The following is a 27,534-nucleotide window of genomic DNA, read 5'->3' as shown; positions in this document are numbered from 1 at the left end:
GCTTAATAACATCTCCACAGCAGGATGCTGCTACCATGCTTAACCTGGCAGCATCCCTACAGTGTTTTCCAGACGTGACGCTTGGTATTCAGGCCAAAGAGTTCAATCTTGGTTTCATCAGACCAGAAAATCTTGTTTCTCAAGATCGGAGAGTCCTTTAGGTGCCTTTTGGCAAACTCCAAGCGGGCTGTCATGTGCCTTTTACTGAGGAGTAACTTCTATCTGGTCATTCTACCATAAAGGCCTGATTGTTGGAGTGCTGCAGAGATGGGAGAACCTTCCAGAAGGACAACCATCTCCAGAGGAACTCTGGAGCTCTTTCAGTGACCATCGGGTTCTTGGACACCTCCCTGACAAAGGCCCTTCACCCCAGATTGCTCAGTTTGGCCAGCTGGCCAGCTCTAGGAAGCTCTAAGTCTTGGTGGTTCCAAACTTCTTCCATTTAAGAATGCTGGAGGCCACTGTGTTCTTGGGGACCTTCAATGTTGCAGAAATTGTGCCTTGACACAATGGTATTTATGTTTTATATCTTTAATAGAGTTGGAAAAATTTCAAAAAACAGTTTTTGCTTTGTCATTATGGGGTATTGTGTGTAGATTGATGAGATAAATAATATAATTTAGAATAAGGCTGTAACATAAAACGTGGAAAAAGGCAACGGGTCTGAATGCTTTCCAAAACTGTGCACTGTATACTATATATACAAAGGTATGTGGACACACCTTCAAATTAGTTGATTCAGCTATTTCTGCCACACCAGTTGCTGACAGGTTTATAAAATCGAGCACACAGCCATGCAATGTCCATAGACAAACCAATGGCAGTAGAATGGCCTTATTGAAGTGACTTTCAACTGGGAGGTCCGTGGGGCGACGCACATTGGCCTAGCGTCGTCCGGGTTAGGGTTTGGCTGGTAGGGATATCCTTGTCTCATCGCACACCAGCGACTCCTGTGGCGGGCCGGGCGCAGTGCACGCTAACTAAGGTCGCCAGGTGCACAGTGTTTCCTCCGACACATTGGTGCGGCTGGCTTCCGGGTTGGATGCGCGCTGTGTTCAGAAGCAGTGCGGCTTGGTTGGGTTGTGTTTCGGAGGACGCATGACTTTCGACCTTCGTCTCTCCCGAGCCCGTACGGGAGTTGTAAAATTCAACAAAAAAACAAACAAAAAAATGACTATGAAATGTGAACTTTTTTTTTATTTATTATGTATATTTATACTTTTTTTTTTACAGTGACTTTCAACGTGGCACCGTTATAGGATGCCAATTTTCCAACAGGTCAGTTCGTCAAATTTCTGCCCTGCTAAAGCTGCCCTGGTCAACTAAGTGCTGTTATTGTGAAGAGGAAACATCTACCGCAAAGTGGTAGGCCACACAAGCTCAAAGAACGGGAACGCTGAGTGCTGAAGCACGTAAAAATCGCCTGCAATACTGAGTTCCAAACTGCCTCGAAGCAATGTCAGCACAAGTTCATCGGAGCAGCCGCACACAAAATCTGTCTAGATCTGTTCCAGATTTTTTTTGTTTTTTTGTTGAATTTTACCCCCTTTTTCTCCCCAATTTTGTGGAACTCTCTTGTCTCATCGCTACAACTCCCGTACGGGCTCGGGAGAGACGAAGGTCGAAAGTCATGTGTCCTCCGAAACACAACCCAACCAAGCCGCACTGCTTCTTAACACAGCGCGCATCCAACCCGGAAGCCAGCCGCACCACTGTCCACCTGGCGACCTTAGTTGTGCACTGCGCCCGGCCCGCCACATGAGTCGCTTTTGTGCGATGAGACAAGGATATACCTACCGGCCAAACCCTCCCTAACCCGGACGACGCTAGGCCAATTGTGCGTCGCCCCACAAACCTCCCGGTCATGGCTGGCTGCGACAGAGCCTGGGCGCGAACCCAGAGTCTCTGGTGGCACAGCCAGCGCTGCAGTGCCCTAGGCCACTGAGCCACCCGGGAGGCCCCATTTCATAGTCAATGTTGTTCAGGTTTCCCAAAGAATGAACTCAAAAAGCACCCACTAGCTACGTACCAGTTCATTGGTGTGTTTGGACCAGGCAAGGTTGCACACCTGGGATCCGGTGTCGGTGCACTGCAGGGGCTGGCCCGTCAAGGTGTTCCAGAAGCGGATACAGCGGTCGGCTGTGCCCCCTCCAGATGCCAGCAGGCCGTGTTGATGGGGGGACCAAGCAATGGCCTTCACCGCAGCCAGGTGCTCTGTGTACTGCTGCACCGGGAGAACACTGGAGTGGTTCCATACCAGTAGCTATGGGGAGGGGGAAGGATTGTTAGTTTAGGAAAATAATGCTATAGGATAAGGATAAAAGCAGTCGTGTAGTTAATCAAGAGAGGGTTTAACTATTGTGAGATGGGATAGGTCAGACTGCAGGTTTGTGTTTCTGTGTGTGTCTTGTAATTACACCGATACCAGTAGTTGGTGGTCTGTGCTGTGCAGGGCTGAGGTCAATTCCATTTAAAATTATAGTCAATTTAGAATATAAACCAAATTCTAAATTTTCCTCATTGAAAAACATTGGAGAATCCGAATTTCAATGTACTTCCTGATTTCAAATGACATTGACTGGTGCCTTGTCTGTGCATGTACCTTGTTGTCGTTTCCCCCCGAGGCCAACAGTTGATGGTCTGTGCTCCATTTGAGGCCACAGACTTCCTGTCTGTGTCCCTGGAGACGGCGTTCTGACTGGAGGGGTGGGGCTCGGATGTCCCTCTGTAGGATCACCCTATCACGACTGCCCGACGATAACTGGTCGGCATTCCACGCCAACGCACCTAGAGAGAAGTTTGCAAATAAATTATATTCAAATCATACAAAACAGTTGAAATGCACTCAATTTTCATAGTTGTTTTGACTAAACGCTAAATATTTACATGAAGCCATAGCAATATAATTAATAGATATTGTATTCTGTATCAATCTATTTCTATGGTGCATCACTACTGCTCCTCTCTCTAAGGAGAAGCTGTCCTGTTCTCTCTGTAAGACGGGCAGCATCAGTCTACACCCACTCACCCACTCTGGCTGTGTGTCCCTCCAGTACAGACAGCTTCTTCCCTGCTGCCGCATCCCAGATCTGTACATAGCCCTTATGAGTCCCCACTGCTACCAGGTTCCCCTGAAACCACACACACCCAATAACCAGACATGGTTTCAGGGCAAATCCACCACACCCCCTGAAATCTCTAGAAACACATGACTACAACGGGATATAGGGTAGACTAAGGGGCAGAGCCATATATTTAACCAACTTTCAGAATTTATTTAATTTAGTTATATAGCATTGTTTAGATATTATTCATGTAATGGTAATAGGGTGCAAACAATGGCTGCCATAGAATGTTGTAGTGTCCTGTACAGTGCATTCGGAAAGTATTGAGATCCCTTTACTTTTTCTGTTACGTTACAGCCTTATTCTAAAATGGATTAAACAAATGTTTCCTCAATCTACACACAATATCCCATAAGGAAAAAATGAACAGGTTTAGACAAATGTATTAAAAATAAAACAAATACGTTATCAACACAAGTATTCAGACCCTTTGCTATGAGACTCGAAATTGATCTCAGGTGCATCCTGTTTGCATTAATTATCCTTGAGATGTTTCTACAACTTGACTGGAGTCCCACAGTTGACAGTGCATGTCAGAGCAAAAACCTAGCCATGAAGTTGAAGGAACTGTCCGTAGAGCTCCGAGACAGCACACACAACAAATTTATGCCGTATTGAAGGCCCCCACGAACACAGTGGCCTCCATCATTCTTAAATGGAAGAAGTTTGGAACACCAAGACTCTTCCTAGAGCTGGCCACCCGGTCAAACTGAGCAAATCAGGGGGAGAAGAGACTTGGTCAGGGAGGTGACCAAAAACCCGATGGCCACTCGGACAGAGCTCCAGAGTTCCTCTGTGGAGATGGGAGAACCTTCCAGAAGGACAACCATCTTTGCAGCACTCCATCAGGCAGGCCTTTATGGTAGTGTCCAGACGGAAGCCACTCCTCTGTAAAAGGCACATGGCAGGTCACTTGGAGTTGCCAAAAGGCACCTAAAGACTATCAGACCATGAGAAACAAGATTATCTGAATGGCAAGTGTCACATCTGGAAGAAACCTGGCACCATGCCTACGGGTGGTTGCAGCGTCATGCTGTGGGGATATTTTTCAGTGGCAGGGACTGGGAGACTAGTCAGGATCAAGGCAAAGATGAACAGAGCAAAGTACAGAGAGATCCTTGATGAAAACCTGATCCAGGGTGCTTAGGACCTCAGCCTGGGGCGAAGGTTCACCTTCCAACAGGACAATGACCCGAAGCACACAGCCAAGACACTGCAGGACTGGCTTCGGGACAAGTCTCTGAATTTCCTTGAGTGACCCAGCCACAGCCCAGACTTGAACCCGATCTAACATCTCTCGAGAGACCTGAAAATAGCTGTGCCGCTCCTCATCCAACCTGACAGAGCTTGAGAGGATCTGCAGAGAATGGGAGAAACTCCCCAAATACAGGTGTGCCAAGCTTGTAGCGTCATACCAAAGAAGAATTGAGTCTGTAATCGCTGCCAAAGGCACTTCAACAAAGTGCTGAGTAAAGGGTGTGAATACTTATGCAAAATGTGATACTTACATTTTTTTTTTTTTTTTTTACTGATTTGCAAACATGTATAAAAACCTGTTTTTGCTTTGTCATTATGGGGTATTATGTGTAGATTGATGAGGGAAAAAAACTATTTAATCAATTTTAGAATATAGAATAACATAATAAAAAGGTCTGAATACTTTCTGAATGCACTGAAAATGCATCATAATGCAAAGTCTCAATGTCCCAACTCTATAAATACAGTACATGGCTCTGATAAGGGGAGAACATATCGGAGGCAAAGTAGACAGACACACCCTCTCTGACCAGCCCACTGACGTGACAGAGTCCCCCTCCACTGACAGGTCACACAGACGCGTCACCTGGAGACCAAAAGACATAATTGATATATTGTCAATTACCAACTCATATCACATGAAAGAGCTTACAAAAGGCCTTTGAGATAAATGGAAACATCAAATAGTAGGCCGTTTCTCGCGGTGAGAAGGTGGTCACTGATTTCAGTGTATCAAATAGTAACTTTCATGATTTTTATTTTTTTTATTGTTGCTGAAAACCAGATGTTCCGGCTTAGTTATAGTGAAACATGTCAATTCTGGTCTTCATTTTGACAGTTTGTTGCAAAAGTGACACATTATGGTCTTTTAATAGTAAATCTAGCCAGGATTTCATCATATATGTCAAGCAGTGCAGTTTCAGCTCTGTCTGTCCGTGGCCTCTCTTCCTCAGTGCGCACTGTCACTGTGACCGTTTCCATCTTGTCCAACTGTGTCTAACATTTCACGTAAAACCTGTTTCATGTCTGCATCGAAGTAGCGGTCCTTGTCCCTATCATCTAGCATGGTGGCAACACAGTAAAGAGACTCAGAGAATGCCACCAAATCGCATGTTCACAGCCTCAAGTACTTTTGTAAGTTAACCCCAGTCTGTGTCGGCAGTTTTGTTGAGCAGGCGTTTCAATGACATGACAGAGGGTATCACGTCTGCTGCAGGCGCAATTGAGCTGATTTCTTTAGTCCGTTGTTCGAATGGAGCTAGGAGTGTGTTCATGTTTCCAAGTTTCAAACATGTTCTCAAATGCCATTGAAATGGCATGAGAACCAGAACATTCTTGAGCATGCAATAAATACGGCTTTCAAATCAAATCAAATGTATTTATATAGCCCTTCGTACATCAGCTGATCTCTCAAAGTGCTGTACAGAAACCCAGTCTAAAACCCCAAACATCAAGCAATGCAGGTGTTGAAGCACGTTGGCTAGGAAAAACTCCCTAGAAAGGTCAGTATGAAATCCTCGTTTACCAACTGTGCTGTCAGACTCCATGCTCATGGGGCTGACATCGCTGGTCCAAATATCAGATGTGAAGCTAACAGCAGTGATGCTCATGGATGTGAATTTCAACAATACTGTGTAACTCTGGTAGGGAAACATCTGAAAAATATAGTGTGTACCAGGGCTCGAACAGTCAGAGAAAGCCAACATCATCCACAACAGAGGACGGTTGATTGTCAAGGGCAATGAATTCCATTATCTTGGCGTTAAATGAAGTTCGCCTTTGAGTTGTCTCGCTGAAATGTTCTTACTCTTTCAAAGGACAGCTCGACTTTAACTTGTTTAGTTGTTGGAAGTGTCCGTTGAGAATTTCTCTGCTTTTGTTCTGTGTAGCGCTGTATTTTTCGTGGAGTCTTTACATCATCTACTTACGTTATATAGGTATGCATGTCAGCTTTGACATTGGATTTGGCGTCGGCGTTAAACTAGACATCAGGCCGATGTTGGGATTTTTAGCTAATATCGGCCAATTCCGAAATGCTCACCGATATATCGTGCATTGGGTTTACTTGATAGCTACCTACACAAATAGCTAGCTAGAACAAAGTGTTAATAAGATAAATTCATTTAAAAAGATTTTTACTTTCACAAGTAAGTGAAAGAAATAGGTTGATTATGTTTTCATATGGGTACATCTCTAATCTGAACTAAAATAACTATTGCCCCGTAGCACTCACTTCTATCATCATGATGTGCTTCGAGAGAGTAGCCAAGAATCATATTACCTCTACCTTACCTGACACCCTTGACCCATTTCAATTTGCTTACCACCCCATTAGATCCACAGACGATGCAATCGCACACAGCCCTATGCCATCTGGACAAGAGGTACACCTATGTAAGAATGCTGTTAATTGACTCAACATTCAACGCCATAGTACCCTCCAAGCTCATCATTATGCTTGAGGCCCTGGGTCTGAACCCCGCCCTGTGCAACTGGGTCCTGGACTTCCTGACGGGTTGCTCCCAGGTGGTGAAGGTAGGAAAAAAACCCACTTTGCTGATACTCAACACAAGGGGGCCCCACAAGGATGCATGCTCAGCCCCCTACTGTACCCCCTATTCACCCATGACTGCGTTGCCATGCACGCCTCCAACTTAAATCATCAAGTTTGCAGACGACAACCGTAGTAGGCCTGATTACCAACGATGACGAGACAGCCTACAGGGAGGAGGTGAGGGCCCTGCGAGTGTGGTGCCAGGAAAATAACCTCTCATCCAACGTCAACATAAAGTAGTTGATTGCGGACTTCAGGAAATTACACCCCCCCCTATCCACATCGACGGGAACGCAGTGGAGAAGGTGGAAAGCTTCAAGTTCCTCGGCGTACACATCATTGACAAAATGAAATGGTCCACCCACACAGAGAGTGTGGTGTAAGCAAAACAGAGCCTCTTCAACCTCAGGAGGCTGAAGAAATTTGACTTGGCATCGAAAATCCTGACAAACTTTTACAGATGCAAAATTGAGAGCATCACCGCCTGGTCTGGAAACTGCACCGCCTGCAAGTGCAGGGCTCTCCAGAGCGTGCGGTTGCCCAACGCATCACTGTGGGCAAACTACCTGCCCTCCAGGACACCTACAGCACCCATTATCACAGGACGGCAAAAAATATAATCAAGGACAACCACCACCCGAGCCACTACCTGTTCAACCTGCTATCATCCAGAAGGCGAGGTCAGTACAGGTGCATCAAAGCTGGGACTGAAAAACTGTAAAACAGCTTCTATCTAATGGCCATCAGACTTTGACATACTGTTAAATAGCCATTACTAGCACATTAGAAGCTGCTGCCCTATATACATAGACTTGGAATCAATGGCCACTTTAATAAATGGAACACCACCCACTTTAATAACGTTTACATATTTTTCATTACTCATCTCATATGTATATACTGTATCTTAGTCTATGCCGCTCTGATAATGCTTGTCCAAACATTTATATATTCTTTATTCCATTCCTTTAGATTTGTGTGTATTATTAGATATCACTGTTAGATAGTACTGCACCGTTAGAGCTAAAAACACAAGCATTTCACTACACCCACATTAACATCTGCTAAACACGCGTATGTGACAAATACAATTTAATTCGATTTTTGATAATATAGGAAAGGTTTAACTAAAAATGTATTTGAGTGTTTACTAGCAATTGTAACTTGAGTCTAATAATTATTTGTACAAAAAAGTTAATCTGAAGGAATACATACTTGAGGAATATAAAAATACTAGCTTGATATGTTTTCCAGTTTCTTGAAATACTTTGCGAACACAACTTATTTCTGTGTACTCAATTATTCTGTTGTGCATTGTTTTTCTTCATGGTGATGGAAAGTCTACAGGTACAAACCTACATGACCAGCCTATGTACAATACAGTAATGTACATTAAGTTGTTTATGGATGATAAGTTAATACTACTCAAAAAGTTGTTTTCCATGCTATTTGATCAAGAAACATATTTAATTTGATGTGGATGTTTTGTGTCTTTGGCCACAACTTTTCACCTTTTGATGTAAATGTTTGAGGTCGCGGTTTTGTTCTTTTTGTATACCATTAGAATAAGAACCGTAGAGAAAAGGACATGGAAACAACTCTTACAATTCCAACTATTGAATTCTGCAAGATACTGTTAATTATACAACTAACTTTTTGGCCCAAGCAGAGATGCTGGAAAAAAAAATGTTTTGCCCAAGCTACATATGTATAGATCAGTCTGCTAATACTAGTAAAGGCCCAGTTTGTGAAAATATACAGTGCCTTGCGAAAGTATTCGGCCCCCTTGAACTTTGCGACCTTTTGCCACATTTCAGGCTTCAAACATAAAGATATAAAACTGTATTTTTTTGTGAAGAATCAACAACAAGTGGGACACAATCATGAAGTGGAACAACATTTATTGGATATTTCAAACTTTTTTAACAAATCAAAAACTGAAAAATTGGGCGTGCAAAATTATTCAGCCCCTTTACTTTCAGTGCAGCAAACTCTCTCCAGAAGTTCAGTGAGGATCTCTGAATGATCCAATGTTGACCTAAATGACTAATGATGATAAATACAATCCACCTGGGTGTAATCAAGTCTCCGTATAAATGCACCTGCACTGTGATAAGTCTCAGAGGTCCGTTAAAAGCGCAGAGAGCATCATGAAGAACAAGGAACACACCAGGCAGGTCCGAGATAGAAGTTTAAAGTTTAAAGCCGGATTTGGATACAAAAAGATTTCCCAAGCTTTAAACATCCCAAGGAGCACTGTGCAAGCGATAATATTGAAATGGAAGGAGTATCAGACCACTGCAAATCTACCAAGACCTGGCCGTCCCTCTAAACTTTCAGCTCATACAAGGAGAAGACTGATCAGAGATGCAGCCAAGAGGCCCATGATCACTCTGGATGAACTGCAGAGATCTACAGCTGAGGTGGGAGACTCTGTCCATAGGACAACAATCAGTCGTATATTGCACAAATATGGCCTTTATGGAAGTGGCAAGAAGAAAGCCATTTCTTAAAGATATCCATAAAAAGTGTTGTTTAAAGTTTGCCACAAGCCACCTGGGAGACACACCAAACATGTGGAAGAAGGTGCTCTGGTCAGATGAAACCAAAATTGAACTTTTTGGCAACAATGCAAAACGTTATGTTTGGCGTAAAAGCAACACAGCTCATCACACTGAACACACCATCACCACTGTCAAACATGGTGGTGGCAGCATCATGGTTTGGGCCTGCTTTTCTTCAGCAGGGACAGGGAAGATGGTTAAAATTGATGGGAAGATGGATGGAGCCAAATACAGGACCATTCTGGAAGAAAACCTGATGGAGTCTGCAAAAGACCTGAGACTGGGACGGAGATTTGTCTTCCAACAAGACAATGATCCAAAACATAAAGCAAAATCTACAATGGAATGGTTCAAAAATAAACATATCCAGGTGTTAGAATGGCCAAGTCAAAGTCCAGACCTGAATCCAATTGAGAATCTGTGGAAAGAACTGAAAACTGCTGTTCACAAATGCTCTCCATCCAACCTCACTGAGCTCGAGCTGTTTTGCAAGGAGGAATGGGAAAAAATGTCAGTCTCTCGATGTGCAAAACTGATAGAGACATACCCCAAGCGACTTACAGCTGTAATCGCAGCAAAAGGTGGCGCTACAAAGTATTAACTTAAGGGGGCTGAATAATTTTGCACGCCCAATTTTTCAGTTTTTGATTTGTTAAAAATGTTTGAAATATCCAATAAATGTCATTCCACTTCATGATTGTGTCCCACTTGTTGTTGATTCTTCACAAAAAAATACAGTTTTATATCTTTATGTTTGAAGCCTGAAATGTGGCAAAAGGTCGCAAAGTTCAAGGGGGCCGAATACTTTCGCAAGGCACTGTATATATTAAAAAACTAAATTAACATCCATCATAAGAACAAATAGATGACATTAGTGGTCATGTCAACTTGTTGTATTTTGCCCCTGAATGCTATGACAGATTGGTGGCTCAGTCCACTATGACAGTTGGCTCATAGTACAATGGTTGTGAGTTCTAATCCCACATGGGGCAGATAAAGCATTTGGAGATAAAAATCTATTTACAATAATCATCTCATACCCAGACACTTCTAATTCTGAAAAGTAAAAGCATACCTGTAAGAGGGGGTCGCCCTGGTAGTAATTGTAGATTTGTACAGTACCCAAGACCAATATGAGTTAATTTGGCCATTGGAAAAAGAGCTACTGCGCAATACGGGATGGATTGAATTGAGCCCCTCATGTTCATTTTCAAGGTGATGATCGCACTTCTTCCCAGCACAATATGCAATAAATGGGAGTTTGCACCCCATAGATGTCAGGAATTCGCCAACTGTCCAAAGCCCTATTTACTTGCGATGCGCATTCATTTCATCAGATTAATATTCATGAGCAATTCCCCACACCCACATCTTCTCACCTGAATGCATTTTTTTTTTGAAGGGGTTGGGCAAAGGCTGAAATTTGGGTTGAGAGTTACCCTTTAAACACACAATCACACACACACACACACACCCCCACCTGGCTGGTGCAGGCACTCCACAGGTAGACACAGGTTCCCAGGCCGACACTGAGGACGTTGAGGGAGGACCAGTCCACCAGGTTGAGGTAGAAGTCATCCTGCAGCTCCGGAGCATCCAGCACCTTGAAGGGGATCTTAGAGATCTTACGTGTGGGTTTCCTAGGCGACCGTAACAGCTTCTGACTAGGAGGGAGACAAGGAGGGCTGGATTGCTCATTCAATGTGAAACAGAAGACTCTTCTTCACCAAGAGTAATATCATTAGAATGGAATGAGAGGGAGAGGAGAAATAAAATATCACTGTTGGCCATATAATATAAAATGTATGAGAAAGTTAAGGTGGTGGTTACCTGTTGCTGCTAACAGGAGACAGGGAGTATGGAGAGACTGTGTTGCCATCCTCAGGGAGAGACCGTTTGGCACAGACAGAATACTGTAAACCCACACAAGTGGCATATTGAGAATCAAAAGTTAACATGTTGTAGTACGACTAACAAATATTAAAAGTGGCTAACTCCAGCATACAGCACACTAGCCCTGGTAGTTTTGAAAAAGACGCTATTGCCCCAGAATGTATAAGGGCCTACTACGGACACTAAAGAGGCTCCTCTTGGCAGGGGTTGAGGGCTGGAGGCGGCGATCCTCTGACTGGGGATCCTGGACCTTCTCTATGCCTGCCCCCAGCAGCTCGTTCTTTAGCAGGGCAGAGTACGCCAGGCCGTCTGCTAAAGGAGAAATAGTGGAGGACAGAGGGGGTGAGCAGACATGCATGAGCAGCACAGATTAAGTGCGTAGGAGACTTTTAAAGGAGTCAAGAGGGTTACCTTTGCTAGTGTCTGTTGTGCCATCCTTTGTCTTCCTGTTCTGATTGTGGGACTTCTCATTCTCCTACACAACATCAACACAGTGATTACATGTGCTGAAACCCAGAAAGTGATTACAATCAACACAGATGTAAAACTTTGGGCAGAAGACAAAATCCCAGGGTGCATTGCAGGGGACTCACGTTGATGCGGTGGAAGTTGACGCTCCAGTTGGCGCCGGCGCGGGAGGGAATGAAGCGGTCGCCATGTTTGCTTGGTGACGACAGAGGGGAGTTGGTGGGTGTCAGCGCTCGCACTGCATCTATGGCCTTCTTTACAGGGGGGAAGAGCGAAGGATAGTGTAAGACAGGGAAATCGTCATCAGAGGACACCATTTTTTAAGCCAATTTCCTGCAATTCTACACATTTCTCCAATAGAGCTGAGCTAAAATGTTTGCAGTTTTAAAGCTAGGGCACTATACACATGTTTTATTTTGAGTAGATACCACAGACTTCCAGTCATTGCGCTAATGCTAGCGGCTCCCAAAAACTACCAACTTCCTTCATACTGGACAGACATACAAATTCACGACCTCATCTGCCTCTAGGGAAATAGATAGCCAAAATCCCTTTCAAACACGTTAGGAAAAAATCTAAAGAAATGTAGAATTTTGGGTGTAGTTATCCAAGTTATGCAAGTGCATTTATTACTGTATTTGTATTGCCATTTAATCCACCGAAAAAAGGACCGGTATAAGATTAGGAGAAAACAGACTTCAGGACAAATAATGAATAGGGTACTCTTTACATGGCTATAAGCCCATCTTGCCTTGGCGCGCGATCACCCAACGCAACTACACTTGTCTGGGAGGACAGTGAATTACTGTGAACTAACTGTTACGGCTTCTACGTTGAGTGCTGCGTAGATAGAAGCTTGGCAGCTCAATAAAATGCCAGAAATGCACACTGGCCATATACTGTTACATTAAGTGTCATGGTATGGTGTTGGGTGTCGTAAAAAACAATTGATGCTATGCCCAAATGTAAAGCGGTGGTAAAGAAGTGCCGTGCTAAGAACGTTCAACTCTGTGGTGATGTTAACATTGCACCCCTTTGCAAAATCTGGTGTTTTATATTTGCTCTTTGCAAAGGTTATTCCTCAAGCTCGGTCATTCAAATGTTTATATAGACATACACACAAAAAAACAGCAGGTTACTAAATAGAGCCTCTTTTTGATGTATGGGTTGTCATTTGTCAGGGACTGGTCCAAATTCACGTTTCGTCACCCCCATCTTGCCAGCAGTGTGAGAGTAGTGGACACCGTTCACTGAGGGTAGTGTTAACAGGAATCCTTGGGACGTTTAGCATAGGCTAAACCCTAACCTAATCATAAACCTTACCGTTTTAAAAAGTTAAACTTCAAATTGGGTAGGGACGTCCCAAAGATCCCGCACTGAGGCAACGCCTTGGGCGAGCGGCAGCGCTAAGCCAGCTTCAAATGTTGTGATTGTTGTTTTTCCTTTCTAGTGATTACTACCAGAATTCAGTGGCTACAGCCCTACAATTTACGACAATATAGCTAAGTATCAATACACTGAAAATGTGTCCCATGTCATTGTTTTCCAGCTGGCTAGTATGAGGCAGCTCAGTCTTCAGATAATTATCTTTCTTGTGGTGTTTTTCAGAGTCAGTAGAAAGGCCTCTTTAGTGTCCTAAGTTTAAGCTGTAAGTAAGTGTCCTAAGTAAGCTGTTAGTGTCTTAACGACCATTCCACAGGTGCATGTTCATTAATTGTTCATGGTTCATTGAACAAGGATGGGAAACAGTCTAAACCCTTTACAATAAAGATCTGTGAAGTTTGAAAGACAGGGTCCTGAAAAAGGGACGTTTCTTTTTCTGCTGAGCACACACAAACACACAGTGCCTTCGGAAAGTATTCATACCCCTTGACATTTTCCCACATTGTTAGGCCTTAATCTAAAATAGATTTTTTTTTATCCCCTCAATCTACACACATTACCCCATAATGACAAAAAAACGTAGACTTTTTTCCTAATTTATTAAAAATAAACTGAAATCTCATTTACATAAGTATTCAGACCTTTACTCAGTACTTTGTTGAAGCACCTTTTGCAGCAATTACAGCATCACATATTCTTGGGTATGACACTACAAGCTTGGCACACCTGTATTTGGGGAGTTTCTCTTATTCTTCCCTGCAGATTCTCACAATCTCTGTCAGGTTGGATGTGGAGCATTGTTGACACAGCTATTTTAAGGTCTCCCCAGAGACCATCGATCGGATTCAAGTCCAGGCTCTGGGTCACTGAAGGACATTCAGAGACTTTTCCCGAAGCCACTCCTAAGTTGTCTTGGCTGTGTGCTTAGGGACGTTGTCCTGTTGGAAAGTGAACCGTTGAGGTCTGAGGTCCTGAGCACTCTGGATCAGGTTTTCATCAAGGATCTCTGTACTTTGCTCCGTTCATCTTTCCAGCGATCCTGACAAGTGTCCCAGTACCTGCATCTGAAAAACATCCCCACAGCATGATGCTGCCACCACCATGCTTCACTATAGAGATGGTGCCAGATTTCCTTTAGAAGTGACACTTGGTATTCAGGCCAGAGTTCAATCTTGGTTTCATCAGACTAGAGAATCTTGTCTATAGGTGCCTTTTGGCAAACTCCAAGCGGGCTGTCATGAGCCTTTTACTGAGGTGTGGCTTCTGTCTGGTCACTCTACCATATAGGCCTGATTAGTGGAGTGCTGCAGAGATGGTTGTCCTTCTTGAAGGTTCTCCCATCTCCACAGAGGAACTCTAGAGCTCTGTCAGAGTGACCATCAGGTTCTTGGTCACCTCCCTGACCAAGGACCTTCTCCCCAGATTGTTCAGTTTGGCCGGGCGGCCAGCTCTCGGAAGAGTCTTGGTGATTCCAAACTTCTTCCATTTAAGAATGGAGGCCACTGTGTTCTTGGGGACCTTCAATGCTGCAGACATTTTTTGGGAACCTTCCCTAGATCTGTGCCGACACAATCCTGCCTAGGAGCACTACGGACAATTCCTTTGACATCATGGCTTAGTTTTTGCTCTGATGCATGGTCAACCGTGGGACCTTATACATATTACCAGTCATAATTTGTCACACCTACTCATTAATGGGTTTTTCCTTAATTGTTACTGATTTCTAATTGTAGAACAATAGTGAAGACATCAAAACCATGAAATAACACATATGGAATCATGTCAGAAAAAGACAAAAAAATCTAAATATATTTTAGATTCTTCAAAGTAGCCACCTTTTGCCTTGACAGATTTGCACACTCTTGGAAGTCTCTCAACCAGATTCATGAGATAGTCACCTGGAATGCATTTCAATTAACAGGTGTGCCTTGTTAAAAGTTAATTTGTGGAATTGATTTCCTTCTTAATGCATTTGAACCAATAAGTTGTGTTGTGACAAGGTAGTGGTAGTATACAGAAGATGGTCTTTCACCAAATAGGGCTAAGTCCATATTATGGCAAGAACAGCACAAACAACCAAAAATAAACGACAGTCCATCATTACTTTAAGACATGAAAGTCAATCTATGCAGAAAATTAAGAACTTAGAAATGTTCTTCAAATGCGGTCGCAAAAACAATCAAGAGCTATGACGAAACTGGCTCTCATGAGAACCGCCACAGGAAAGGAAGACCGAGGGTTACCTCTATGAACATATCCTCTGCAACAGAGTTAACAGCCTAAGAAATTGCAGCCCAAATAAATGCTAGAGTTCAAGTAACAGATATCTCAACATCAACTGTTCAGAAGAGACTGCGTGAATCAGGCCTTCATGGTTGAATTGCTGCAAAGAAGCCTCTACTACAGGACACCAATAAGAAGAGACTTGCTTGGGCCAAGAAACATGAGCAATGGACATTAGACCGGTGGACAGCTGTCCTTTGGTCTGATGAGTCCAAATTTGAGATGTTTGGTTCAAACCGCCATGTGTTTGTGCGATGCAGAGTAGGTTAACAGACAATCGCTGCCTTTGTGGTTCCCACCATGAAGCATGGAGGTGGTGTGGGGGTGCTTTGCAGGTGACCCCATCTGTGATTTATTTAGAATTCAAGGCACACTTAACCAGCATGACTACCACAGGATTGTGCAGCGATACGCCATCCCATCTGGTTTGTGCTTAGTGGGACTATAATTTGTTTTTCAACAGGACAATGACCCAAAAGACCTCCAGGCTGTGTAAGGGCTATTTGACCAAGGAGGAGAGTGATGGAGTGCTGCATCAGATGACCTGGCCTCCACAATCCCCCGACCTCAACCCAACTGAGATGGTTTGGGATGAGTTGGACCACTGGGTGAAGGAAAAGCAGCCAACAAGTGCTCAGCATATGTGGGAACTCCTTCAAGACTGTTGGAAAAGCATTCCAGCTGAAGCTGGTTGAGAGAATTCCAAGAATGTGCTAAGCTAACATCAAGGCAAAGGGTGGCTACTTTGAAGAATACACTTTTTTTGGTTAGAACATGATTTCATGTGTTATTTCATAGTTCTGATGTCTTCACTATTATTCTACAATGTAGAAAATAGTGAAAATAAAGAAAGATCCTTGAATGAGTAGGTATCTCTAAGCTTTTGACTGGTACTGTAGGTGGCCCAAAACATAGCTTAGGTGGCCTGCATAAGGAATTCAATGGCAGAAAAATTCCTGCAGATGAAATGTTCAATAGAAATACGATTGAAAAAAACACATGTAGCCTAAGGCCCATTTTCTAATGGGTTTCCACAGGAAGATGGGAGGGGTAAAAACGTATTATTAAGTAAACAGAAGAGGTCAATCATAGGTGATTTTAATTCAGAGAAAACACTAGGGGACCTGAATAAAATAGACTATTTTAATAAAACCTTAGATTTTAGACTTCACACACTGTGATAAATAGCAAAGCCCTAGTTTCACACAGACACTCTCTTTAGTCTTCACAAAGCAGTTTTGTTATTATACCGGTTAGGGAGGAGCCAGTATCAGACTATTGTCAGTGATCTGAGGAAATCCAGCCTTTGTTCAGTAGCTTTGAACTTCAAAACACTGACAGTGTGTTATGCTTAGCCTAACATTATGTTCCATATACAGTTCTGCAAAAATAAATACGCAAGTTCTCGTACATGTCGGGCAAGTAAAGCATACTCGTACTCCTGACCTACTATCAGGGGATTTGGATCTCGGGTGACGCAAATGTCGGTACATTTTTCTGCCAACTAAAATACCCTTGTTAACCAGGTTACAATTTTTTCAAAACACAAAAATGACGTGGCCAACAGAAACCACATTACATGCATACAAGGAACATACATTTTTCATTAACAGCTTAATGGAAAGATGCAACAATAGCAAACCTATTATCTTAAAGTAAAAATACTATATATATATATATTAGAGGTCGACCGATTATGATTTTTCAACGCCGATACCGATTATTGGAGGACCAAATAAAGCCAATACCGATTAATCTGACAATTTTTTTTTTTTGTAATAATGACAATTACAACAATACTGAATGAACACTTAACTTAATACATCAATAAAATCAATTTAGCCTCAAATAAATAATAAAACATGTTCAATTTGGTTTAAATAATGCAAAAACAAAGTGTTGGAGAAGAAAGTAAAAGTGCAATATGTGTCATGTAAAAAAGCCAACGTTTAAGTTCCTTGCCCAGAACATGAGAACATATGAAAGCTGGTGGTTCCTTTTAACACGAGACTTTAATATTCCAAGTTAAGAGGTTTTAGGTTGTAGTTAAAATAGTATTTATAGGACTATTTCTCTATACCATTTGAATTCCATTCTTATAGGGGCTTAGTATTGCCAGTGTAACAGTATAGCTTCCGTCCCTCTCCACGCTCCTACCTGGGCTCGAACCAGGAACACATCGACAACAGCCACCCTCGAAGCAGCGTTACCCTTGCAGATCAAGTGGAACAATTACTCCAAGTCTCGGAGCGAGTGACGTTTGAAGCGCTATTAGCGCGCACCCCGCTAACTAGCTAGCCATTTCACATCGGTTACACCAGCCTAATCTCGGGAGTTGATAGGCTTGAAGTCATAAACAGCGCAATGCTTGAAGCAGAGTGAAGAGCTGCTGGCAAAACGCACGAAAGTGCTGTTTGAATGAATGCTTACGAGCCTGCTGCTGCCTACCACCGCTCAGTCAGACTGCTCTATCAAATCATAGACTTAACTATAATAACACACAGAAATACAAGCCGTAGGTCATTAATATGGTCGAATCCGGAAACTATCATTTCGAAAACAAAACATTTATTATTATCGCATATACCCCGACTCTGCGTGCAATGAACGCAAGAGAAGTGACACAATTTCACCTGGTTAATATTGCCTGCTAACTTGGATTTCATTTAGCTAAATATGCAGGTTTAAAAATATATACTTCTGTGTATTGATTTTAAGAAAGGCATTGATGTTTATGGTTAGGTACACGTTGGAGCAACGACAGTCCTTTTTCCGTGAATGCGCACCGCATCAATTATATGCAACGCAGGACATGCTAGATAAACTAGTAATATCATCAACCATGTGTAGTTAACTAGTGATTATGATTGATTGATTGTTTTTTATAAGATAAGTTTAATGCTAGCTAGCAAACTTACCTTGGCTTCTTACTGCATTCGCGTAACAGGTAGGCTCCTCGTGGAGTGCAATGAGAGGCAGGTGGTTAGAGCGTTGGACTAACGTTAGTTAACTAAGGTTGCAAGATTGAATCCCGGAGCTGACAAGGTAAAGATCTGTCGTTCTGCCCCAGAACAAGGCAGTTAAGACACTGTTCCTAGGCCGTCATTGAAAATAAGAATGTGTTCTTAACTGACTTGCTTAGTTAAATAAAGGTGTAATAAAAAAATAGTGTCCAAAAATAAACTTGAAATCGGCCATTCCGATTAATCGGTCGACCTCTAATATATACAGTGGGGCAAAAAAGTATTTAGTCAGCCACCAATTGTGCATGTTCTCCCACTTAAAAAGATGAGAGAGGCCTGTAATTTTCATCATAGGTACACTTCAACTATGACATACAAAATGAGGGAAAAAAATCCAGAAAATCACATTGTAGGATTTTTTATGAATTTATTTGCAAATTATGGTGGAAAATATGTATTTGGTCACCTACAAACAAGCAAGATTGCTGGCTCTCACAGACCTTCTTTAAGAGGCTACTCTGTCCTCCACTCGTTACCTGTATTAATGGCACCTGTTTGAACTTGTTATCAGTATAAAAGACACCTGTCCACAACCTCAAACAGTCACACTCCAAACTCCACTATGGCCAAGACCAAAGAGCTGTCAAAGGACACCTGAAACAAAATTGTAGACCTGCACCAGGCTGGGAAGACTGAATCTGCAATAGGTAAGCAGCTTGGTTTGAAGAAATCAACTGTGGGAGCAATTATTAGGAAATGGAAGACATACAAGACCACTGATAATCTCCCTCGATCTGGGGCTCCACGCAAGATCTCACCCGTGGGGTCAAAATTATCACAAGAACAGTGAGCAAAAATCCCAGAACCACACGGCGGGACCTAGTGAATGACCTGCAGAGAGCTAGGACCAAAGTAACAAAGCCTACCATCAGTAACACACTACGCCGCCAGGGACTCAAATCCTGCAGTGCCAGACGTGTCCCCCTGCTTAAGCCAGTACATGTCCAGGCCCGTCTGAAGTTTGCTAGAGAGCATTTGGATGATCCAGAAGAAGATTGGGAGAAAGTCATATCGTCAGATGAAACCAAAATATAACTTTTTGGTAAAAACTCAACTCGTCGTGTTTGGAGGACAAAGAATGCCGAGTTGCATCCAAAGAACACAATACTTACTGTGAAGCATGGAGGTGGAAACATCATGCTTTGGGGCTGTTTTTCTGCAAAAGGGACCAGGACGACTGATCCGTGTAAAGGAAAGAATGAATGGGGCCATGTATCGTGAGATTTTGAGTGAAAACCTCCTTCCATCAGCAAGGGCATTGAATGTGAAACGTGGCTGGGTCTTTCAGCATGACAATGATCCCAAACACACTGCCCGGGCAACGAAGGAGTGGCTTCGTAAGAAGCATTTCAAGGTCCTGGAGTGGCCTAGCCAGTCTCCAGATCTCAACCCCATAGAAAATCTTTGGAGGGAGTTGAAAGTCCGTGTTGCCCAGCAACAGCCCCAAAACATCACTGCTCTAGAGGAGATCTGCATGGAGGAATGGGCCAAAATACCAGCAACAGTGTGTGAAAACCTTGTGAAGGCTTACAGAAAACATTTGACCTCTGTAATTGCCAACAAAGGGTATATAACAAAGTATTGAGATACACTTTTGTTATTGACAAAATACTTATTTTCCACCATAATTTGCAAATAAATTTATTACAAATCATACAATGTGATTTTCTGGATTTGTTTTTCTCATTTTGTCTGTCATAGTTGAAGTGTACCTATGATGAAAATTACAGGCCTCATCTTTTTAAGTAGGAGAACTTGCACAATTGGTGGCTGACTAAATACTTTTTTGCCCCACTGTATAACCTGACGCAGCCAATTAAAACATCATTTAACATTTTCCAAAATGCAATTAGTTGGAAAACACAGTTCTAAACAGCGCAACTGATGGCGAGCAGTTCCATGAAAATCTGTGTTAGAAACTTAGAGAAGAGGGGGAATCTAATAGCAAAAACTAGCATGGGTTGCTAATATGACTAGGATTGTACCTTCGGCTTCTGGACAACTAAATAAAGTTTATGAAAATCAATAAAACAGAAGGAGAAAAATTCTGTTTAACGGCCTTTATAAAATAATTTCCTCCACATTTCTATCGTTGGATTTTGGCTACCCTTACAAAAAAAATATAGTTTTGAAACTGCAGTAAAAGTGCATTAACTGCAGTCGACGGTGTTATTTTGGATGCAGTTATACTCTCTAGTTACGCGCTGATAGCCTGTCTACCGTTGGTAAAGCCTATGCACTCGAATAGGAGGCGCGATTTAATTACAAGTCCAATTTAAATCGTGACCATCAAAATATTTGCATTTAGAATTATTGGTGGCGCAATGACTGGGCTTACAAAAGCACGTTTCACTCCAGTAAGCACATTTTCTGATGAGCTGCTCTCGCTCTGTTTGACAGGTGATAGGCTATTCCGCTCCACAAACTAGGCTGTGTGATAAATGAGATACATGACAACTAACGTAAATACACACACGCGCCAATTTAATTCCACCATATTATGCAAATTAACCTGTACACTGAAGCGTTAACATCACCAGTATCTCTGGATAGATTACATTCACCCCATGTCCCATCAATTGAACTAAAACTCACTCTCCAAATCCCTGAACATTCTGTGGTCAGCTAAGTGTGTGCCAAGCAATTCATACATGAATACATTTAGACACCATCTTGAGGTTTGAATTCTAAGATATTTGCAAGATGTAAACAAGGGAACATCATATCATCTCAATACAGAATGATATTGGACAACACAAGCCAATACAGAATAATAAACAGTACAGACAATACCTTTTAAAAAGTCAATCCACTTACAATAGGGCTGGCATTCTCGTTCTGAATGTTGATCTGCCTGAGCAGCCGACACTCATAGTCCTGGTCCATAGCTGTAAAGGAATAGGAAATGATATAGCATTGATTTACATTCAAAAATATCATAGCTACACTACTGACCAAAAGTATGTGGACACCTGCTTGAACACCTCATTCCAAAATCATGGGCATTAATATGGAGTTGGTCACCCCTTTGCTGTCATAACAGCTACCACTCTTCTGGGAAGGGTTGCCACTAGATATTGGAACATTGCTGCAGGTACTTGCTTCCAATCAGCCACAAGAGCATTCCAATTCATCCCAAAGGTGTTTGATGGGGTTGAGGTCAGGGTTCTGTGCAGGCCTGTCAAGTTCTTCCACACCATTTCTGTATGGACCTTGATTTGTGCATGGGGCCATTGTCTTGCTGAAACAGGAAAGGGCCACAAAGTTGGAAGCAGAAAATAGTCTAGAATTTCATTATATACTGTATCGTTAAGATTTCCCTTCACTGGAACTAAGGGACCTAGCCCGAACCATGACAAACAGCCCCAGACAAGTATTCCTCCTCCGCCAAACTTAACAATTGGCACTATGCATTGAGGCAGGTAGCGTTCTCCAGGCATCCGCCAAATCCAGACTCGTGCGTCGGACTGCGAGATGGTGAAGCGCGATGCATCACTCCAGAGTCCAACAGCTAAGAGCTTAAAATCAAATCAAATTCTCTTTGTCAGATGCGCCGAACACACCTGGTATAGAGGTCATGGATGGCAGGAAGCTTAAACTCTGTAGTGACATGCGGTCGGAGGCCGAGTTGCCATACCAGGCAGTGATGCAACCACTACAACCGGTACCCCCTGCAACCAGGATGCTCTCGATGGTGCAGCTGTATATCCTTTTGAGGATCTGAGGAACCATGCCAAATCTTTTTAGTCTCCTGAGGGGGAATAAGGTTTTGTCGCGCCCTCTTCACGACTGTCTTGGTGTGCTTGGACCATGTTAGTTTGTTGTTGATGTGGGCGCCAAGAAACGTGAAGCTCTCAACCTGCTCCACTACAGCCCTGTCGATGATAATGGGGGCGTGCTCGGTCCTCCTTTTCCTGTGGTCCACAATCCTCTCTTTTGTCTTGACCACGTTGAGAGAAAGGTTGTTGTCACATTATTATTTTAGGTTCAAACATAATTCTAGTTTTTCCTTATCCTTCATTCCAGGTGTTGAAAGCCAGTACTTTCTGGTGGATGTCATTTTCATGGAAAGATGCAACTACTCAACATTTTCCCAAGCTATACTAGCCTCCCTCCACAGCAACGATCTGAACGATGCCTGGGCAGTGGTAACAGATAATGCCTCCTACTGCCTGAAGGCATGCAAGGAGGTTCTGAAAGGAGTGATGCCCAACAGTGTCCATGTTACCTGTCTCTGCCATGTCATCAATCTGGTGGGTGAGACCTGGCAGCACTACAAATAGTTCTCTGAAGTTGCATCACTTGTGACATGGATGAGAGCTGTCTTCTTCAAGAAGCCTGCCAGAAAGAGAAGAAGGGTGAGCTTCCTCATTATGAAGGAGTTTGTGCTGGCCAAGGCTCCTGAAGCAGAGAGCTCCAGATGGAATAGCTGGTTTGAGGCAGTGAAGTACCATGCAGAGCATGTTCACCTGTACAGAGTTTTTGTTGGCACAAAAGTCATCATCCCAGGCAGTCACAAACATCCTCCAGCTGGAAACAGGAGAAGGTTGCTGCATTGTTGCCTAGATTCTTACATAACTTTTTTTCATTTATAATGAAACTCTTAGTAGAACTCAGTTTTTAAGCACTTGCCTTGATTTAAAAAAAATGGTGCGATGTGTTGCATTACAAATGCACTGTTATATCTTATTAAATTGTTGACCTTTTATTCATTCACATTAATAGACTCTTTCTGATGATGAAATTAGAGTAAACCGTAAAACACAGAATTTTGAAAAATGTACGGAGAAAAAATGGAATTTTGAAAAAAATTAAATGGATTTCATAGGGCCATACATCCCCACTCCAGCCGACACTTTGCATTGCATATGGTGATCTTATGGCTAGTGTGCAGATGTTCTACCATGGAAACCCACATCATGAAGCTCCCGACAAACAGTTCTTCTTCCAGAGGCAGTTTTGGAACTCGGTAGTGAGTGTTGAAACCGAGGACAGACGATTTTTTAAACGCTACAGCCCTGGGCAGTCCTGTTCTGTGAGCTTGTGTGTCCGACCACTTCACGGCTGTCCGTTGTTGCTCCTAGACCTTTCCACTTCACAACAGCACGTACAGTTGACCGGAGCAGCTCTAGCAGGGCAGAAATTTGAAATTTGTTGGAAAGGTGCCACGTTGAAAGTCACAAATATCTTCAGTAAGGCCATTCTTCTGCCAATGTTTGTCCATGGAGATTGCATGACAGTGTGCTCGATTGTATACACCTGTCAGCAACAGGTGAGGCAGAAATAGCCATATACTCAAATTTGAAGGAGTGTCCACATACTTTTGTATATATAGTGTACTTGTCAGCTGCATATTATGCATATCCTATGTGATACTGGGCTTTGCCTTAATGATGTAGATTAATTCAATACTTTAGTTCCAAAGCACTGTTTTGTTTTCTGTAAATTGTACCTAGCTATTCGGGTTGTTTTGTGTGGAGACTTGAATAGCTGGCGCACTAATCTCGCTGGATGTAATTAACTTATCCTCTGCAGCAGGGGTAACTTTAGGTATTCCTTTCCTGTGGTGGTCCTCACGAGAGCCAGTTTCATCATAGAGCTATATGCAACTGCTTCTGTCGTGCATAATTTTTTTATTTTTTTATTTTACCTTTATTTAACCAGGCAAGTCAGTTAAGAACAAATTCTTATTTTCAATGACGGCCTGGGAACAGTGGGTTAACTGCCTGTTCAGGGGCAGAACGACAGATTTTGTACCTTGTCAGCTCGGGGGTTTGAACTCGCAACCTTCCGGTTACTAGTCCAACGCTCTAACCACTAGGCTACCCTGCCGCCCGATAATCAGAAAACTGTTGGCATAGCTTACTGATGTTGTTCTCTCTAAACTAAGCCCGATGGTCTGTTACAATTGTAATTGGCAGAAAACTAATGTTAGATCTCTAGTTCAAGAATGCCGGAACTAGCTCGCCATATTATAGTTCAAGACTTGAGCCAATATGAAAGCCACTTTCAAACACCGTCCAAAAATACAATTATTCGACGACACTAAAGCCACTGATTGTAGAAAGCTAACTACAATTACCACGATAAAGCAATGCTAGTCATAAATCACAACTGTTCCTTTCGCTGACCAGTAACGTTAGTACCGCGCTAACGTTAGCAACCTATCAATCTCCAAACGTTCGAACTTGTTTCTCACACAAACATTTTTCAAATGGACCTACCGTGCAGCGTGAAAGACTCTCAGTTATGCACTGAATCGGAGATTATTGTTTGTCTGGCGAGATTTATGTGGAGAAAAAATACATATTCGTTATTCTCCAGCCCAGAAAGAGATGAATGTTTTCACCAACAAACGCTTGACCGGGATTCGCAAAGGAACATGGGAAAAACGCGGTGACGTCACTTTTTTCGAATCACACATTTTGCGTTGTCAAGGGAACAGACAAGCAGAAGTGATTCTGACGAGTCATGGGTAAATGCATACATGATGGGGTGTGTCTGAAAGTGGGTGTGTCAACAGAAGTGGGAGGATCAACATAAGTAGGTGTAAAGAAAGGGAATCAGCTAATTGGGCAGATTTGTTGCCACTCAAGACAGTTTTGCTTTTAGTTAAGCCTAACCCCAACACTTTTCCTAGCCTCATTCTCCTAACCTGCTGCCCATTCTACCTAAACCTAAACCCAACCCCTTTCATAATCTTAAATTAATTATCTTTAATTCTTCTAATCTAAGTTATTTATCCTAACCTTCTATTCATTTTAGCTAAGCCTAACCCTTTTCCTATCAATGCGCTAAGTAGATTTCAATAATGATCGCCATTGACCACACCACTGCTGTCATCCTTACCTCCAAGCGTTTATTCAAGTTGGATAATCTTTGGATGCCACCAGCAGTCGCACCATTGGAAGACATAGTTTGGACCGTAGCCTACAAAAGACTATTCCTGCACTTTTCCCTAGATCCATCAAACACATTTGGTATGTCATCATTGTGGTCTCTGACTTATTGTCAGACTCGCTCATGTTGAACAAATTTAAACTTGCTCTATTTTTCAAAGCTGTTTGAATGTCATTGAGAAAACAGAGAAGTGTCAAAGATGTTTTTTTCACAAGCATCCTTTCTGAATTTAAAAATCCTCGAAGTAATAATCACATTTTTCAAAAGTATCTAATCTGATTATAATATTTTTGTTGGTAATGTAACTGATTATAGTTTTTGTAATCACTTACATGTAATCCGTTACTCTCCAACCCTGTATGGCACAATACATTTCTGTCAATCAAATTTGACACACATAATCAATTTAGCAATGCCAGTATACCATAAACACTTCTCCAATACATACTGTTCCATTTACAGTAATAAAAAACAATAGGCTTATCAAGAAAACCATAATAGAATGTAGCATACCGAAATGTTTTCATACCCAGGGGCATCATTTGGGTTCTTGCATTGGAATTATATTGAATTCTGCTTATATCACGCTGTACCACAGTAAACATACGAGTTCAAAAAATGCTTTAGACCAAGAAGTGACAGGTTGAATGGCACGAAATCTCGCAGCGCTCTATCAGCACAATGGACACACTAAAGAAAGATTTTGATTTTAAAAAACAACTAGCTAGATTGTTTCAATCTTAACTTTCCAAATTAGTTGCAGCTTCCTTCATGCTCTGTGAAACCTCCTGAGTAATCTATCATTCCATTCTCCCGAAATCTTCTTATAAGATCCCCCTCAAATGCCAGTTAGATTAGTTGACCTTCGTTCGGGTGTATAGCATGTTTCTTCTGTGCTACCTGAACCCGTTTGTCAAAGTGAAAAATTAGTTATCGCGTGTAGCTCACATGTAGCACGGATCAACTACCTATGGAGGAGTGGCTATGGAGGAACTGTGAATGTCGGAGAAAGAGAGGGACCCTGATGAAGAGCTCCTGCCCTGTCTGACAGATTGACTTTCTCTCTGGCTGTAGGCCTACTGTACAATTGATGCACCCTTTGCTCAAGGCAAACTGCCTTTTCTTACCAAACATCCAAAGCTGACTAGAGATACAATTATTTTCCCATTGTTCATTTGTTGTTCATTGATGACTTATATATTTTGACTTATATGTTTTGAACATGGCTACTTCTTCATTTCTCAAAGGAAAAACCTCAACCAATTTCTAAAGACTGTTGAAATCCAGTGGAAGCGATAGGAACTGCAAGAAGGTACTTTAGAAATCTGGATTCCCAATGAAAACCATTGAAAAGAGCGTGACCTCAACAACAACAAAAAATCTGAATGGTTTGTCCTCTGGGTTTCGCCGGTCAAATAAGTTCTGTTATAGTCACAGACATGATTCAAACAGTTTTCTAAACTTCAGAGTGTTTTCTATCCAAATCTACTAATAATATGCATATCTTAGCTTCTGGGCATGAGTAGCAGGCAGTTAAATGTGGGCACGCATTTCATCCAAAATTCCGAATGCTGCCCCCTATCCTAGAGAAGTTAAGGATCTCTCTGTATTTTGCTCCACCGTACACAGATATGCTGATTTTAGGCAGCACTAAAAAGGCAGGGCAGGCCGGGGCTCATGTCTGGAGTATTTGTTGCAGTGTGTAATTCAGTGTAGCTTACAGTAGCTTGTTTTACACCATCCCAGCAGGTCAAAAGACTCAGGGCTGAAACAAAATCATTTGGGGCTACAGCTCCAAAAGCTTGAGTTTGGTGATTTAAATATTTTTAAAGTGACCAGTGTTCGTGAAGAGGGCACGACAAAACCTATTCCCCATCAGGAGACTGAAAAAATTTGACATGGGTTCTCCGATCCTCAAAAGGTTCTACAGCTGCACCATGGAGAGCATCTTGACGGGTTGCTTCACTGCCTGGTTTGGCAACTGCCCGGCCTCTGACCGCAAGGCACTACAAAGGGTAAGTTCTTACGCACCAGTACATCACTGGGGCCAAGCTTCCTGCCATTCAAGACCTCTATACCAGGAG

At 42.5% G+C, this 27,534-nt stretch overlaps 1 protein-coding gene across 6 annotated transcripts in view; it reads right to left on the bottom strand.

Annotated features, from left to right (window-relative positions):
- Positions 1-25,013, bottom strand: part of LOC139376307 (fizzy-related protein homolog) — a 34,004-nt gene extending 8,991 nt beyond the window's left edge. The window contains exons 1-11 of one of the 6 annotated variants that reach the window (XM_071118692.1): positions 24,775-25,013; positions 21,368-21,438; positions 11,987-12,115; positions 11,805-11,868; positions 11,575-11,705; positions 11,331-11,413; positions 10,981-11,164; positions 4,903-4,968; positions 3,029-3,131; positions 2,603-2,787; positions 2,030-2,263 (exon numbers count right to left, since the gene is read on the bottom strand). In XM_071118692.1, coding sequence (XP_070974793.1) covers positions 2,030-2,263; positions 2,603-2,787; positions 3,029-3,131; positions 4,903-4,968; positions 10,981-11,164; positions 11,331-11,413; positions 11,575-11,705; positions 11,805-11,868; positions 11,987-12,115; positions 21,368-21,436 — 1,248 coding nt within the window. In that variant the 5' untranslated portion in view covers positions 21,437-21,438; positions 24,775-25,013. Of the gene's footprint in view, positions 1-2,029; positions 2,264-2,602; positions 2,788-3,028; positions 3,132-4,902; positions 4,969-10,980; positions 11,165-11,330; positions 11,414-11,574; positions 11,706-11,804; positions 11,869-11,986; positions 12,116-21,367; positions 21,439-22,778; positions 22,889-24,774 lie in introns of those variants that run through there. The other 5 variants (XM_071118693.1, XM_071118694.1, XM_071118689.1 and 2 more) reach the window with 5 other exon arrangements.
- Between the last annotated feature and the right edge of the window lie 2,521 nt (positions 25,014-27,534).

Source organism: Oncorhynchus clarkii, chromosome 20, assembly GCF_045791955.1.
Source record: "Oncorhynchus clarkii lewisi isolate Uvic-CL-2024 chromosome 20, UVic_Ocla_1.0, whole genome shotgun sequence".
NCBI classification, from domain to species: domain Eukaryota; kingdom Metazoa; phylum Chordata; class Actinopteri; order Salmoniformes; family Salmonidae; genus Oncorhynchus; species Oncorhynchus clarkii.
Note: the sequence above shows the minus strand (reverse complement) of the source record. Positions and strands in the feature narration are given on the sequence as shown.